The 15,086-nt window shown below is 37.2% G+C and overlaps 1 protein-coding gene across 4 annotated transcripts in view; it reads left to right on the top strand.

The window, feature by feature from the left end:
- The window catches only part of LOC113519437 (IQ motif and SEC7 domain-containing protein 2), a 259,086-nt gene that overhangs the window by 147,281 nt on the left and 96,719 nt on the right, over positions 1-15,086 (top strand). The window contains exon 1 of one of the 4 annotated variants that reach the window (XM_031909575.2): positions 5,830-5,930. The exons of the other annotated variants lie outside the window; for them this stretch is intronic. Within the exon in view, the coding sequence (XP_031765435.1) occupies positions 5,845-5,930 (86 nt within the window). The 5' untranslated portion in view covers positions 5,830-5,844. Of the gene's footprint in view, positions 1-5,829; positions 5,931-15,086 lie in introns of those variants that run through there. 4 annotated transcript variants of the gene reach the window in all.

The following is a 15,086-nucleotide window of genomic DNA, read 5'->3' as shown; positions in this document are numbered from 1 at the left end:
AGATTCTTTTGTTACCTTGGTCCGCATTTATATAATAAACTTAATAGAATTCTTAATATATATCCTTTAAATAGAAAAGAGTGTAGGGACAGAGTGGTAGACTGGTTGAAAGAAAAGAACTACGATGAGACGGAAAATCTATTAAAAAATGAAATATAATAAAAATACAACTACTACTAAATACTACTAATAGATACATAAATTAAAATAATATTGTACAATTAAATTCAAGATGAACCTTTAAATTATTTAAATAATATTACAGTAACATACAAATAATTTTACACACTCTCCCACACACATACATTCAAATTACACTCTACACACAGGGAGCACATTATTTCACAATTTTCATTATTGCCAATTGTTATAATTAGATATACTAACTTTATATAAAATCAATATTCTATATGTAGCACTAAAAATTTAGCTGAACTAACATTATACTATGTAATGAGGGTTGAGCGCTGTTGTCTGAGATACAGGTTTTATAACCTAGTTCAGACACAGATGTTTAAACTGATCCAAATGTACAAATGAATTCGTACATACTTTTACTGTAATTTCCAGTGCTGAGTTTGTTAAAATCATGGTTATGCAATAAAGTTATTATTATTTTTAAATTTTACCAAAATTCTCATCTCCCCTCTTAAGGAGAGGAGATGGCAACTAACCCCCGGCAGAAGCACAGTCGGCCGGGGTTCAGGGTCCCAGGGAGAGAAACCGGCGTACAATGCGGGCAGAATCTAAGAGCACCGCTTTCTGCATCTTTCCCGGGAGTGAGCCGCCTCGGAATCCCAACCGTCTGAGATGTTGTTCCAGACTGGTTGGGATAAGACCGTTCACCGACATAACGATTGGGATGATTTCGGTAGATGTCACCCCCCACATTTCGGTCACCTCGTGAGCCAGGTCGAGATATTTTCTCTTCTTCTCGGTTTCGGCTTTCACGAGGTTCTCGTCATGCGGTATGGTGACATCCACCAAAAACACCCTCGAAAGTGCCCGGTCCATCACCACGATATCAGGTTTGTTCGCAAGAACAGTCCTGTCCGTGATGATGGATCGGTCCCATTAGAGCCTGACGCTGTCGCTTTCGAGGACCGGCTGTGGCTCGTACTTATAGTACGGCAACCTCTCATTCGCGAGGCCGTACTTCAGAGCTAGCTCTTGATGGAAAATTTTGGCTACCTGGTTGTGCCTGTGCAAGTACTCTGTGTTGGCAAGAGCTGAACAACCCGAAAGCACATGTCTGAGTGACTCTCCAGGATGGCGACATGCTCGACAGATGTCCTCAGTGCCATCCTTCAGAATGTGCTTTCGGTAATTGTTCGTCTTAACCACCTGATCCTGTATTGCACAGAGAAAACCCTCGGTCTCTCCGAAGAGATCACCGAACTGTAGCCAGTGCACGGAGGTCTTCATGTTTACGTACGGCCCGTGAAGGGCTTTGAAGAACCTTCCGTGCAACTCCTTCTCTTTCCATACGGCCTCCCGCTGAGAGGTACTCAAAACTTCGGGTTTTCGCCAGTCCTCTTTAGCCTAGAGAAAGAGGGGTGAATCCTTTGTCACATTCTATGACCTCTCTATGCAAACCCTCGTCTCTTTTCTCCAGAAAATATGTCCTGAGGCTGTCAATCTCGCGGTTGTGCATGGTCTTAACGCTTAACAAGCCTCGACCACCAGCTTTCCGCGGGATATACAGTCATATGACGATTTCGGGTGATGCATTCTATGGAGGGTATAGTTGTGCGGACTTTCCGATCCAGGGCTTCGAGTTCGGTTTGAGACCATCTGAGCACGCCAAAAGTGTAAAGGAGTACGGGTATGACCCAGCCGTTATAAGCTCGGATTTTATTGGCGCCCGACAAATAACTTTTCAGTACTCTTGTAAGGCGCGCAAAAAATTCCTCGCGGACTGACTGTTTCATATCCGTCTCCTTCACACCGATGTTTTGTGACATGCCCAGATACCGGTATGTTTCAGCCTCGGAGAGGGTTTTAATATTAGAGGGATCTGTGGCGATCCCTTCAGTTTGAGTGACCCGTCCCCTCTGCACATGGAGGACCGCGCACTTGTCTATTCCGAGCGCCATCCTAATAGAGCTGCTATAATCGTTTACGATATTTAGCAGCTCCGTCAGGCGTTCGAGGCTCGGAATATAGCAGTTTCAAGTCATCCATATACAGAAGGTGAGACACTCGTGTACCTCCTCTCCGATACTGAAATCCAGTCCCCGAATTCTCCAGTAAAGTACTGAGTGGATTCAGGGACAATTCAAAACCAAAGTGGACTCAAACAATCGCCCTGGAATATTCCCCTCTTTATCTCTATCCGGTCAGCGGTATCCGTCAATCGCTCGCCCTGGATAGTCAGGATCGTCGTCCATTGCCCCATGCATGCCTCCAAACACTCGAACTGTACCGTCGATCTTGTACAGCTCGAGTATCCTCCGGAGCCATGAATGGGGCACGGAATCGAACGCCTTTTTATAATCTATCCAGGCGGCGGAGAAATTCCGACGGTTCCGCTTGACCACGTGGCCAGCGACAGCATCAATGAGGAGCATCCTTCGATCCGCGGCTACCGCCCCTATATCCGTTCTGAGCGCTAGATAGGATCTTATTCTCGTACACATGACGAGAGATCTTAGCGCTCAGAACGGATGTTAACGTCTTATATATTGTCGTAAGACAAGTGATGGGGCGATATTTAGATGGATCCGCGGTATCGTCCGTCTTAGGAGCTAAATGATGATCCCGGTTATTTATTAATTAATTTATTCCCTGTTTTCGATCACTCTGGAATTGCACGGCTAAGGTTGTTAGGCTGGCCGAGAACGCCTTTAACCAGTAGTGCTGCAATCCGTCGATCCCCGGACTTTTCCAGTTCGGAGCCCGACGGATCGCGGCAATCGTCTTCCTCCGTAATGGCAATGGCGTTCATCGGCGTTATTCGAGCACATGCTTCCTCAACATCGTGCATCCATGCGCCCTCCTCATGTTCCACAGGTTCAGACCACAGCTGTCTCCAGAAGGCGACGAAATTGGCTGTTTCGGGTCTTTGTCCTGTGGGCTGTAGTTTTGGGCGCTCCAAGTTCCTATAAAACTTCCGTTGATCACTCATAAAGAGGCTATTCTGTTGATAAGAGGTCTCTCAACCCTCTCAGAGTACCGTCGGAGTCGCTTCCCCCATGCAGCGATCTTCTGCTTCAGTTCATCTATGCGCTCCGTAAGTTTGTGCCCGAAGTCCGGCTGGAACAGACGTACACCTGTCCCAGCAAAGGCCTCTTTAAAAATTCTCGGGCGTGTGTTGCCCTCCCTGAAGCAGAGCAGTCTACCAATGAACTCTGGCCTAAATATCCGTCGTTCATCCTTTTTTCCAGGCTGGTTTCATATTATCCCTTTGGATATTACGTCCAGCCCGGGGCAAAATATTTGGTTATATCGGCATACTGCCAACGCAGCGCCAAAAATTGAACTCGTCTCTCCCAGGTCACCGCTGCCCTCAAGGTACTGAGGCAGCAGTCCATTTGTGGCCTCAATGGCATCCCGCGTCGCCCCATTTGGATATATCCGGGGAAGCTTCGGTCTCTCTTCGAGGGGAGTTCTTCGATCTCTAGAATCGCCTCCTCTAGTATGCTCCTCATATGCTCTATATCCTGGGAAGTTGTTCCGTCAAATCCGCTATCTGAAAGCGTTTATATACCACCTCTACGCTAGGTAGCACGTCTGAGATGGGTTGCTCTACGGTCGCGGATTACTTCTGGAACAACTTCATTCGCAATCGTTCGAGTTCGGTCGCGCTAAACATAAGAGCGTGTATGTACCGAACTCTGTCGGCTAGGTTCTGTTCCGATTATTAGATCCGGTAAAAGACGCAGAAACTCGCGGTGCATTACTGCCCGGTATCCTGTTCTGCCTGTTTCTGTCCCTGTAGCCCTGAAGAACGCACGCATGAGGTCCTCATTCATGGCTCTTGTCCACCTCATGCGACGTGTACCACCAGTGGCGGGCACCGATTGCTGGGCCTGTGACGGCCCTGCCGGCGCCAAGCCAGCTGATGTCGATGGCGAGGGGTCGGACCGACCAGGTGGTGGGGCCGGTCGGCTGGCTCGCATTCTGCCGCGCCTACCGCCAGTTGTAGACGCGCCCCGGCGACCCCCGGGCAGCGACCCTATACTGTCTACGTTATTATTACTTGCCATCTTTATTTTTGCCATTGCCCCTTTAGCCGCGTAGGTTTTATTTATACGCGTGACCGCCTTCCACGTGAGCTAGATGGTGAGCTCGGACGCGGGGTTGGACTTTGGAAGGCTATTATTATTATTATTATTATTATTATTATTATCATTGGGGGTATTTTGCCAGTAGTTGCCACGCTTGATACACGGGTTGGCAACCGCAGTTTGGATTTTGGTGATATTTTTTAAAAGACGCTGCTGTCCGTTTCTCGACCATTATGTATTATACACATCAATTTTTTTTTAACTGACACTAAACAACAAGCTGTAGGTGAATAACCAGTCAATAGTCAGTACAGTCTCCTATAGACATGAACAGCAACATGGACAGCACAGATTACACTGGGACGCCCATGCGTTGCCATTCCTTAAGCCTAAGGTGTTATGTCGTCATACAAGTCTTACAGTTTGAAAGTAAAAGAAAATGGCTACATTCATCTCCAACAGATCTAATACTCACCCCATAAATATTTTATAATCAATATGAAAGCTTTTTGAAGTCAGTTGGAAGATAATATTTCATTTCAGTAATCAATGAAAGTACGTCACCCTCACGAAGCCTTGGCTATTATTAAATTCATAACACCATCCCTCATATCCTTCGCTGAATTTCAAACTACCACTTTGAAAACAAACCTCTGGTCGTCTCTGAAATAAACCTCAATTTAGTTCGAAACTTATCTTTGTTGTTAGTTCAACTAAGTTAACTAGAACTATGTTATGTCGAATAATTTATGATTTAGATTAACAAAATACAAATGATTTCATTCTTGACAGTGTTAATATCAATGAAATTTAAGCGAACAATTTTTAATAAAAAAAAGCATTAAAATCAGTTGAGTATTGACAAAGATGTCGCGTTGTTAACTACATAGAAAACACAATCGATTTATTGATCCTTTTTTTATGTAGTTTTAAAATTATTAATTTATAATATATTTAATCACTGGTTGTCTTCATAATCGAGTGAAACATATTTATTTATTCTGTGGTCGAGTCCAGTATGGTCCACTGCTGTCTGCATTTCTAGAAACGCCCACTTGTCTACTTAGTATAGGAGCTCGCATTTCAATTTGGACAATTATTGTTTAATCTATTCGTAATTATTATCAACGTAATTGAATCTGTATGAACTTATTTAAAAAACCATATATTCATTTGTTTTAAACTAGCTGTATCCGTGACTTGATCTGTGTGGTATTCGAAGTGAACTTAACTTGTAGAATTTTTTTAATTTTATTCTGTAGCTTATGTACATACTATATTAAGCAGTTTTAGCTCTTATACTACTTTGTAATACCTACCTACGTAATACGTATATTATATCCGCCCACATTGTACCATATCAATTTTCATTACATGAATATTTAATACTGCAACTAGTATAGAAATATTAAATACGTTGAAATCTATCAATTGTTTCAAAACATCTGCTCCTCAAGATGAAAATATTAAGATAATTTCGAAGTATTATCCTAAATATTTATTTACAAATAACAAGAAAAAGTAATTAAAAATAATAGATAATTTCTATTAAAAGTAAAAAATATGTTTATTTTAGTTTAATTTTTTTTTTATTTCGTGTGGTTTGTAATATAAAATGCACTCATCGTCAGTAATAGGTGAATACACGATTAGGTATTTTTGTTCAAGCGGGGAAATCGAAAATGGATACATTAATGAAAGGTAAGTTTTATTAAACTAATCTACATTTTGTTGTTGATTTATATGAATTTCTACTATTATGACAAATCAATTGGGCAATTAAAATATAGATAACATATTGTTACTTTAGGTATTGTGAGTCAAATCAATTTTATATTTTTTTTTCTACAAGATGGAAAAACTATTTATTTTCTTTTACACTTTATAAAAATTATTTATTATTTATAATAGAAATTTGAGTAACGATAAAGTATAAATAGTATACTCTGTTATGTCCATGGTACTGCTCATGTCTATAGGCTACGGTTACCACTTTCCATCAGGTGGGCCGTCAGCTTGTTTGCCATTCTAAGTTGTATAAAAAAAAAAAAACGCAAAGAGTAATGAAACGAATGATCTTTTTTTTTTAAATGTAACCGATAAAAGCATAATTTTACATCTCTGACGAAAAATAATGTTATTGGCTTTTTACGAATACTTTTATATTTAAATTATCTAATTATTCCAATTTATACTTATAATCATTACTAATATTATAAATGTGAAAGTGAGTATGTGTATTGACTCATAGCACCTTAACAGTTTAACCAATCACTATGAAATTTAATATACCCGTACTATATGAAATTAGGTTACGTTTTATTCCGATCGGTAAACATATCCCGATCACGCGGATAAAGTCACACGTAAGAGGTAGTAATAAATAAATATTTAACTTAGAACAATAAAAAATAAACAAACTGGTTAGTCTATTACAATAATTTTGTTTAATTCCGCTGCCATTGTTAGTATGCAAATAATAATACCATTAGTATGTAATTTCAAGTATTATTGCATTTATGTTGTAAGAACTTTTAAAATAAATAAATATAGATCTAATTATAAATAGATATGACATTAAACCAGGATAAAGGCTGTGAAATATTTGCACTGGATTTTCCAACATAATCTCCATAATGATGTCATGTCTGTCGGTAAGGATGCGTACACACAATACACATTTATCAACTGGCGAAGTTATTCTACACCGCGCGTGTTATTAAACGCACGCGATCAGCTAAGACAAGTATCTTTATTTAAAAATTTATATGTTTGTGTATGGTACATGCGCCGTTTATTGTTTACTAGCTTTATCCCGCAGTTTCACTTGCGTGGATCAGTGCATAAAGTATCTTAAATGCTAAGTTAGGATACAACTTACCCATGTACCATATTTCATTCAAATCCGTTTAGTAATTTTTGTGCGATAGAGGAACAAACATCCATGTATCAATCCATTCATTCTTACGAACTTTCACATTTATAATATTAACTAGATTTTACCGTGACGTCGTCCATATGACCGCGATATGTTTACTGACCGCGATAAAAATTAGCCTATATCTTTCTCCATAGTACATGCATACCAAATTTCATAGTAATTGGTTAAGCCGTTATAAGATAACAAACAAACAAACAAACATACTTACTACACATTTACAGTAATATTTTTAATATTATTAAGAATATATATTTATTGCTATATTGCGTTTTTTTTTTTATTAATCATTTTTATTACGAAATGTTCGATCTGTGGTTACACGTTATATGAACAATGAATGGCTTACTATAAATAAATTATGATATTTCACGAGAACGGCAAATGATGGCCTCGCACTCAAAGCTGCGACAAACAAGCTGTCAACCCACCTGATGAAAAGTGGTTACTGTTGCCTGTTGATATGGATAATACTACGGCCATCACAGATGTTCTTTAAATATACATCGGATACAGGCAGGTACTTAAATTTTTAACCTCTTTAACATGGACATAATAATATAGCTTATTTTCCTATTTTGTATAATGTACTAGCTGCGATTCCCGATTTTGTTCCCATGGATTAGGATTAACAGAAAAATTATCGGACAACACCGTCTGTGTACCAAATTACATTCAACTCGATTTAGTGGTACAACCGTGATTGATCCAGCGGGAAGGGAGTGTTAGTGATACGGACTGGCCAGTCCCATTGCTAGCAATATATCCTGTCAGGTCGACCTCCACGTGGTTCTCCTTGGAAACCATAGTGCTTAATTCCTGGCGTGTACTTCACGATGAGCCAACTGACTTGCCTTTTCATCACACCTATCATCCTTCACTGGTACCCAGCCAGCTTATACCGTTAGTGCTAGCGGGGTTACCATTCCATTATCATCCATTAAAAAACCGTGATTAATTAACAAACATATGCGTATCATCAGCTTGATATATTAACATAGATATTATATGTTACTTCCATAAGTTTTAATGAATTATTTGATTTTTTAATTATAGTTTTTTAATTACAGTCTGTACTATCCTTAACTTGTTAGAGATACGTTAATAGTTTGAACAAACATGGAAAACAAAATATTGCAATAGGCTATTTGAACGTCAAATCGTTTTATTAGAGTTTTGTGAATAAATAAACAACTACTACAAGCAGTCACACCAATTTGAAGTCTATGTCTGAATGTTTGTCGATTTCAATGCGGTTGGTTTTATTTGATAAGCGGTCTTTTGAAGACTAATTGAGAACCATGCATATGTTTTGTGGAAACCTATTTAAGTTTCGAGTGCTTTTTAAATTTAAAGAAAATATTAAAAACATGTAAAGTTATTAAAAATAAATTTTTGGGTGTGAAATCTAAAACGATTTTAATCATTCTTTTTGCAATCAATAGATTACAATCGATAGGTTAAATATTGGTCTTATATTAATTTTGTTACGTGGAAGCCAGTATATTTCTCTTTTTACATTTTGCAACAAAAATTTGAATTATATTCGTTTAGCATAGTTAAAAATTTCATATCAAGTAACGAGTTTCAGAAATGAATAATAATTTATTAACTCTTTAATGTCCCCAAAAGTTTAGGAACCACTTGCCCTCTATACAGAAGGGATCGATTTGAATACGTTTTTAGATAATAAAAGAATAATGGAATAATTCGGATAATGGGGATCAAAATATCAAAGCGATTATATATTACTCAGCGTTACATGTGTATGGGCTTTGTTCTCATTGTATTACATTAGAATGATTGATCTCGTATGATAGATGTATGGGGACAAATGTTGTATAACTAAATTGAAAAGTTATGTCACCACAAACTGGATCTATGCTTTATTATCTAATTTACTGTTCTAGAAACGTGTAATAGAGAAACTAGTTAGCTGTTTTTGCAGAACACTAAAGACAGAAATTTATTTCAGAATCACCCTATATTCAGATATAGGATGAGATCAAATTCGTTAGCCATACGTAAAACTGAGAAACTATCCATGCTGTATTATTTTGATACCTTAGTATTTTAAGACAGAATACAAAACAGTATTTCGTGGTTTTAGAAAACCACGAAATACTCGTATCTTGAGTCTTTTTTTTTATTATTAGGGAAGTAAATGAGCAGACGGTCCACCTATTGGGAAATGTCTACTGTCGTACCTAAACACTCACAAAACGAGAGGAGTTGCTTGTGCGTTGCCAGCCTTTAAAATGTTTGTAGGCACGTTTTTTTTTGGAATTTCCCATATTATATTGAAAATGAATGAACAATGAATCAATTAATAGCTAGATACGCTATATTAATGTAGAATGTTAAAATTTTTTTATCTTTTATGGTATGGTACATAATCTGTAAGTATGGTATACCCGTTCAGATAAAAGAAAAGATTTTTTTTTCAAATCGGTTTCTGACTGTCCGAGTTAAGAGGTAACAAATATTAAAAAAATACAACTAAATCGAGAACCTCCTTTTCGAAGTCGGTTGATAAGGATATCTTTCGTTCATTCAATTAGATGAGACCGTCCTCCAATAAACGCGAATTATTGGCTTGGATAGCTAGATGTGACAATGACACAAACATCCGAAATGTTACCTCTGTCCCCCTCCCCCTCCACCTACCCTTCTAACCTCCCATCTCCCTTACAAGTGTAATATTGTCAATTTTCATTCATAGGAAGCAATGGAAGCATCTTACTTTGTTGGAACAAAATCAATAAAGTAATCAAGTTTGCATGGATACCTATATCCCACTCTTGTTTCTGTCGTCAAGCGACTAGGCGGGTATAGCTGTGTTCTCGACCGACTTGGAAAGAAGAAGGTTCGCAATTCGGTGGTATTTTCTTTTATGTTTGTTAGCTCATGACTCCGTCAGTTCTAAACCGATTTGGAGGATTCTTTGTTTATCTGAAATGTTTATAGATTGGTCCCATAGTATAATTTTTAGACTAAAATCATTTATCTGGTTTTATCACATTTGAAGTTTTCTTTTGTGGGATACAATCTTCAATAATTTACAAACTACTGAATCGAATTTCTATGGGCCCAATCTGAAGGTTTTTAAAAATTTTTAAATCGGTTTATAAATGACTAAGTTATGAAGTAATAAACAAAAAAATACAACCAAACTGAGACCTCTTTCTTTTTAATCGACTTCAAAAAAGGATGCCGTTCTCTATTCCTTTGTATTTTTTAAGTCGCTTGAAGAGGAAGACTTAATGCTACACAGTACTCCCTCTCGGCAAAGCAATATAACCATGTAACATAATCTGTACCTACCGATCTTATAAACGATACGCCACCGATTCTTGCTACCGCCTATCGAGAATATAATACACACCGCGTCAACTTGCAACACACGTGTCGTAAGAGTTGTAAGGCAACGCCCTATGTGATCTGAATCCAGATTTATTGCATCCATCAAAACTGTAACGGCAGCCTTACTCTGTACAGTTTGTCGATATTTTATTGAGGGCCTTAAATTCTTTATTTGACGACTAGCCGCATTAAATGAAGAATTTACGGCCCTCAATAAAATATCGATAAGAAGTAATCTTCCACTTCGTGCTCGCGTCACAACTCATGATTAAGGTCCCGAATGGTCCCGATGTACTTTTGTTTTCCCGTCGATAGTGTACTAGATTACTTTTTTTTTATGCAACTTAGAATGTCAAACAAGCTGACGGCCCATCTGATGAGAAGTGGTAACCCTCGCCTATACTATACACGAGCAATACCATGAACATAACAGAGTATACTGCTTCCCATGCGTTACCATTTCTGAGGACTCAGGTGTTATTTCTCTGTACCCTGTAAATTCACTGCTATATGCCACCCTTCAAACCGAAACACAGCCATGCAAACACAACTAGTTCACGTAGAAACACGGATCGGACAGAGGTGCCCAAACAAATTACTTTTGTACAAACTCTTCCTCTGGTAAACTTGTCGAGTTTTCTCAACCAAATTACACGTAAATTAAATCGGTAGTAAAATATAATGTGTATTTACGAAACTTCTAACAAATAAAAATTAGACGCTATTAATAATGACATATCATCATCGTCATCATCATTTCAGCCATTATTCATCCAGTGCTAGACATAGACTCCCCCATAGACTGCCATAAGGAACAGTCCTGAGCCACCTGCATCCATTGACTCCCTGCAATTCATTTGAGGCCATCACTTCATCTAATGGGGAGGTCGTCCTACACTGCGATTGCCTATACGGGGTCGCCACTCGAGAACCTTTCTTTCCCATCGATTGTCGGCGTATATTCGTACTTATTAAATATTTTGTATTCTTACTTAAATAACGATGTAAACTTTAGTCTGTGTGCTGTCGCCTAAGTATAGAAGTATGATGTAAGATATCTAACGTCATTATATACGACAAACATAAACACGCATTGTTTGCCAACACTGACGAAACTGCGGTGTGCGGCGTTGAAAGGCCTTTATGGCGTTATTAATATTAAAGCAACGTGTTAAAAGAATGATGACAGTAATTGAGAGATTATGCTAGACAGTAGGCTAGGGTAATATGGATACCGATACGATACTACGATACGATATTTTACCAGAGGGAGACTTTGTACAAAAGCCGATTGCTTGGGTACCTCTGTCCCATTCGTGTTTCTACCGTGAAGCAGTTGTGTTTGCATGGCTGTGTTTCGGTTTGAAGGGTGAGATATGGCGTGAATTTACTGGGTACAGAGGAATAACACCTGAGTCCTCAGGAATGGCATCGCATGGGGGGTATCATGGGCGAAACAGTATACTCTGTTATGTCCATGGTACTGCTCATATCTATAGGCGACGATTAACACTTTCCATCAGGTGGGCCGTCAGCTTATTTGCCATTCTAAGTTGTATTAAAAAAAAAACGATATCTATATATTGGGCTCCTCAAGACATTGATGATGAAAAAATGTTATCACTCATTTACCCATTTACTCTTCTACCCAAAAGTTGTTAGGAAGTTGCTTTAACGATATGACGACCTCTTATACTTCATAAGTGTAATAGATATTTAGCTTTGTATTATTCTTTAAGTGGTGCAATAAAGAGTAAATAAAAAATAGGGACATGTATTTTTACGAAAATTTTTCTGTCCGGACTTTTCCAATTTGAAAATGGTAACCCTACTACCAGGTGACACTTGTAACTGTTTAACTCGAGTTTATTGTCCACTTGTACAACTAAAAGTTGGACGTGCTTGTAATTCTGTTTAGCAAGTTCTAATCGACCGATTTAAAGTACAGTTTAAAAATACTTTAGGACACCTATATGTGGGAGTTGAAGCTTCTATTTTTCAAAATATATACTAGTAATTATATTGTGTTCCATAAAAAAAACCCGATGTCAATTATGGCAAAATCACTTATTTTGATTTAAAAACAAAAGTACTGAACCGATTTTGATAAAATTTCTATGGGACCATTCTGTAAATATTATATATCCATTGGACAAACATAAAAAACAAACGTACAACCGACGTGACAATCTCCTTTTTTTTAATCGGTTAAAAATGAATAGAACTAGCGATGCACGCGACTTTTATTTGCTTATTTGTTTTTAAGCGAATTCTAGAATATGGAAGTTCTCAATTCATTTGTTTTTTACGACTATTTATTATAAATGTATAATAAGTGTATTTGTTTGTTTGTTTGTTTCTTTATAACGCCTTAATGGCTTAACTAACCACTATGAAATTTGGTGTACACATACTCGTACTATAGGGAATGGAGAAGAATGTAGGCTTATTTTTACACGGTCAATGTACGTATACCAGTTACACAAAGTCGCGGGTAAAAGCTAATCATGAACTCCCTCAAGACCTGTCTTCGGCGAACATTGAAATTAAGTTAACACCTGCAGTTAAGTTCTACAGATGTACAGAATAACTAAATTTGAGGTAACTTCTCGCAAGAAGAGCAGTTTCAGTTTGTTTGTATAATTTAACTAAGCCATGGCATGGAAAAGTTAATATTTGATTTAATGTAAAAAATACCTACTTACGTTTATATATATATATATATATATATATATTTTAAATCATTTATGTTATCTCGTTTTTTATGTATGTATATATATGTTGTAATTTCCCGGGTTCGAATTCTAGCGATTTAGTCCATTGTGTAGCAATAATAATAATTACGCTATGTGGTCCCGGCATAGAATGGGCAACTCCTTCCTTTCCCGTGGATATCGTAAGAAACGACTAAGGGAGGGCGAGGAATAGGCAGCGGCGTCCCTCTTAAAATATTTCCAGAGCCTAACTGCGGTTGCCAGTCCAACTGCCAAGCGTGGCAACTACTGGCTAAAACCCCCCAAGGGGGAGGCTTATGTTCAGCGGTGGACAGTTAAAGGCTGATATAATGATGATGAATGATAAGTATTATTTTTATGCTATTCCATCGTCAATTATGAACCCATTTTTGTCACAATTGTTTTTTAAATCATTCAGATTTACTCGTATAAAACAAAATCTTGAAATTTCAACATATTTGATACCTCGACATGATGACCAGATCAGTATCGAGTTCTTCAAATAGATACCCTATTTCTTATTATTAAGGTTTCATCAGGGCCGGCAACGCACACTTGACACCCCTACTGTTGCAGGCGTCCATGGGCTACAGTGACCGTTTACCATCATACAGGCTGTATGCTTGTTTGCTGTTTGCATGTTGTTTGTGGTATAAAAAACAATCTTGACCTGTTAAATAATAAACATTTCTTACATACAACATATGGTGTGCTAAGCCATATTAGTGGGGTGACTGCCACACGTACATACATACATACATAAGTAATATAATTTACATGTAGCATTGAAAATAGATAAACTCGGTCAATCCGTGCGTGCAAAAAATGTGGATTGGAAGGTTCACTCCTTAATATTGAAGAGTGTGGGCGCGTTTGTTTAAATATATATAAATATCTATATATCTTTCTTTTTTTTATTTTTTTTAGTGGTATTTCGCGCCTCACTTTTGGCCACAACAGAATATCAGTGTTTTGCTCTTTTTAGGGTAAAGCAATAAGCTGAATTGTGGCCGTTTTGTATTACTGTGGCACACGCATGAAGAAAAAAAATTGTTACTAATTTTATGCATTCTAATTTTGTTTTAGTTTTTTTTTTTTTTAATGTTTTGTACATGTATCTTTTTTATCTTTTTTCACTTTGCATTTGTGTCTGTTGCTGTTTGTGTGCTGTAAGTAATGCAAATAAATTATTATATCTATCTATCTATATTTCTAAGTCTATAATTTTTTTTTTTTTTTACATCTTAATTCTAAATTTATTTCATATTTAATAATTAATCATTTTACTTATACAATTTTTTAATTAATAACACTTATAATTAATTTTAAATTGTCTTCCAACGCAACACATCGAGGTAGCGTAGCCAAGTACTGCCAGCATTACCTCTTTGGATTGCTTAACTTATCTTAATTTTGGGCAAAGTAGCTGCCAGCTCTTGGGTCACCAGTAACCTCGATGAGATCGTCCGATAAAAATGTTTTGTCTGTAATTAAGTTAAAGATATATATTTATAATATGTATGTGTAGAAGAATAATGTGACTGGTCAAAGTGCAGTTTAAACTTTGCGATCTAGAAATATGACAGAGTCCAAAAGGGCGTATTTAATAATTAATTAATTTATTTATTTATTTAATAAGGTTCACCTACAACTTCTACATTTTACATGCTGCTTAATCAATAACAAAAAAAAAATTGCCTAATATAAAAGTCTTTTCACGAACGCCACATGCACTATTATAATATTTAATGAATATTAACAATGACAATATCTGAACAATAAATAGATTTTGTGTTTTGTCATAATTGCAATCGATATTTT

This window comes from Galleria mellonella, unplaced genomic scaffold (genome assembly GCF_026898425.1).
Source record: "Galleria mellonella isolate WM207_F2 unplaced genomic scaffold, CSIRO_AGI_GalMel_v1 utg352, whole genome shotgun sequence".
Taxonomy (NCBI): domain Eukaryota; kingdom Metazoa; phylum Arthropoda; class Insecta; order Lepidoptera; family Pyralidae; genus Galleria; species Galleria mellonella.
Note: the sequence above shows the minus strand (reverse complement) of the source record. Positions and strands in the feature narration are given on the sequence as shown.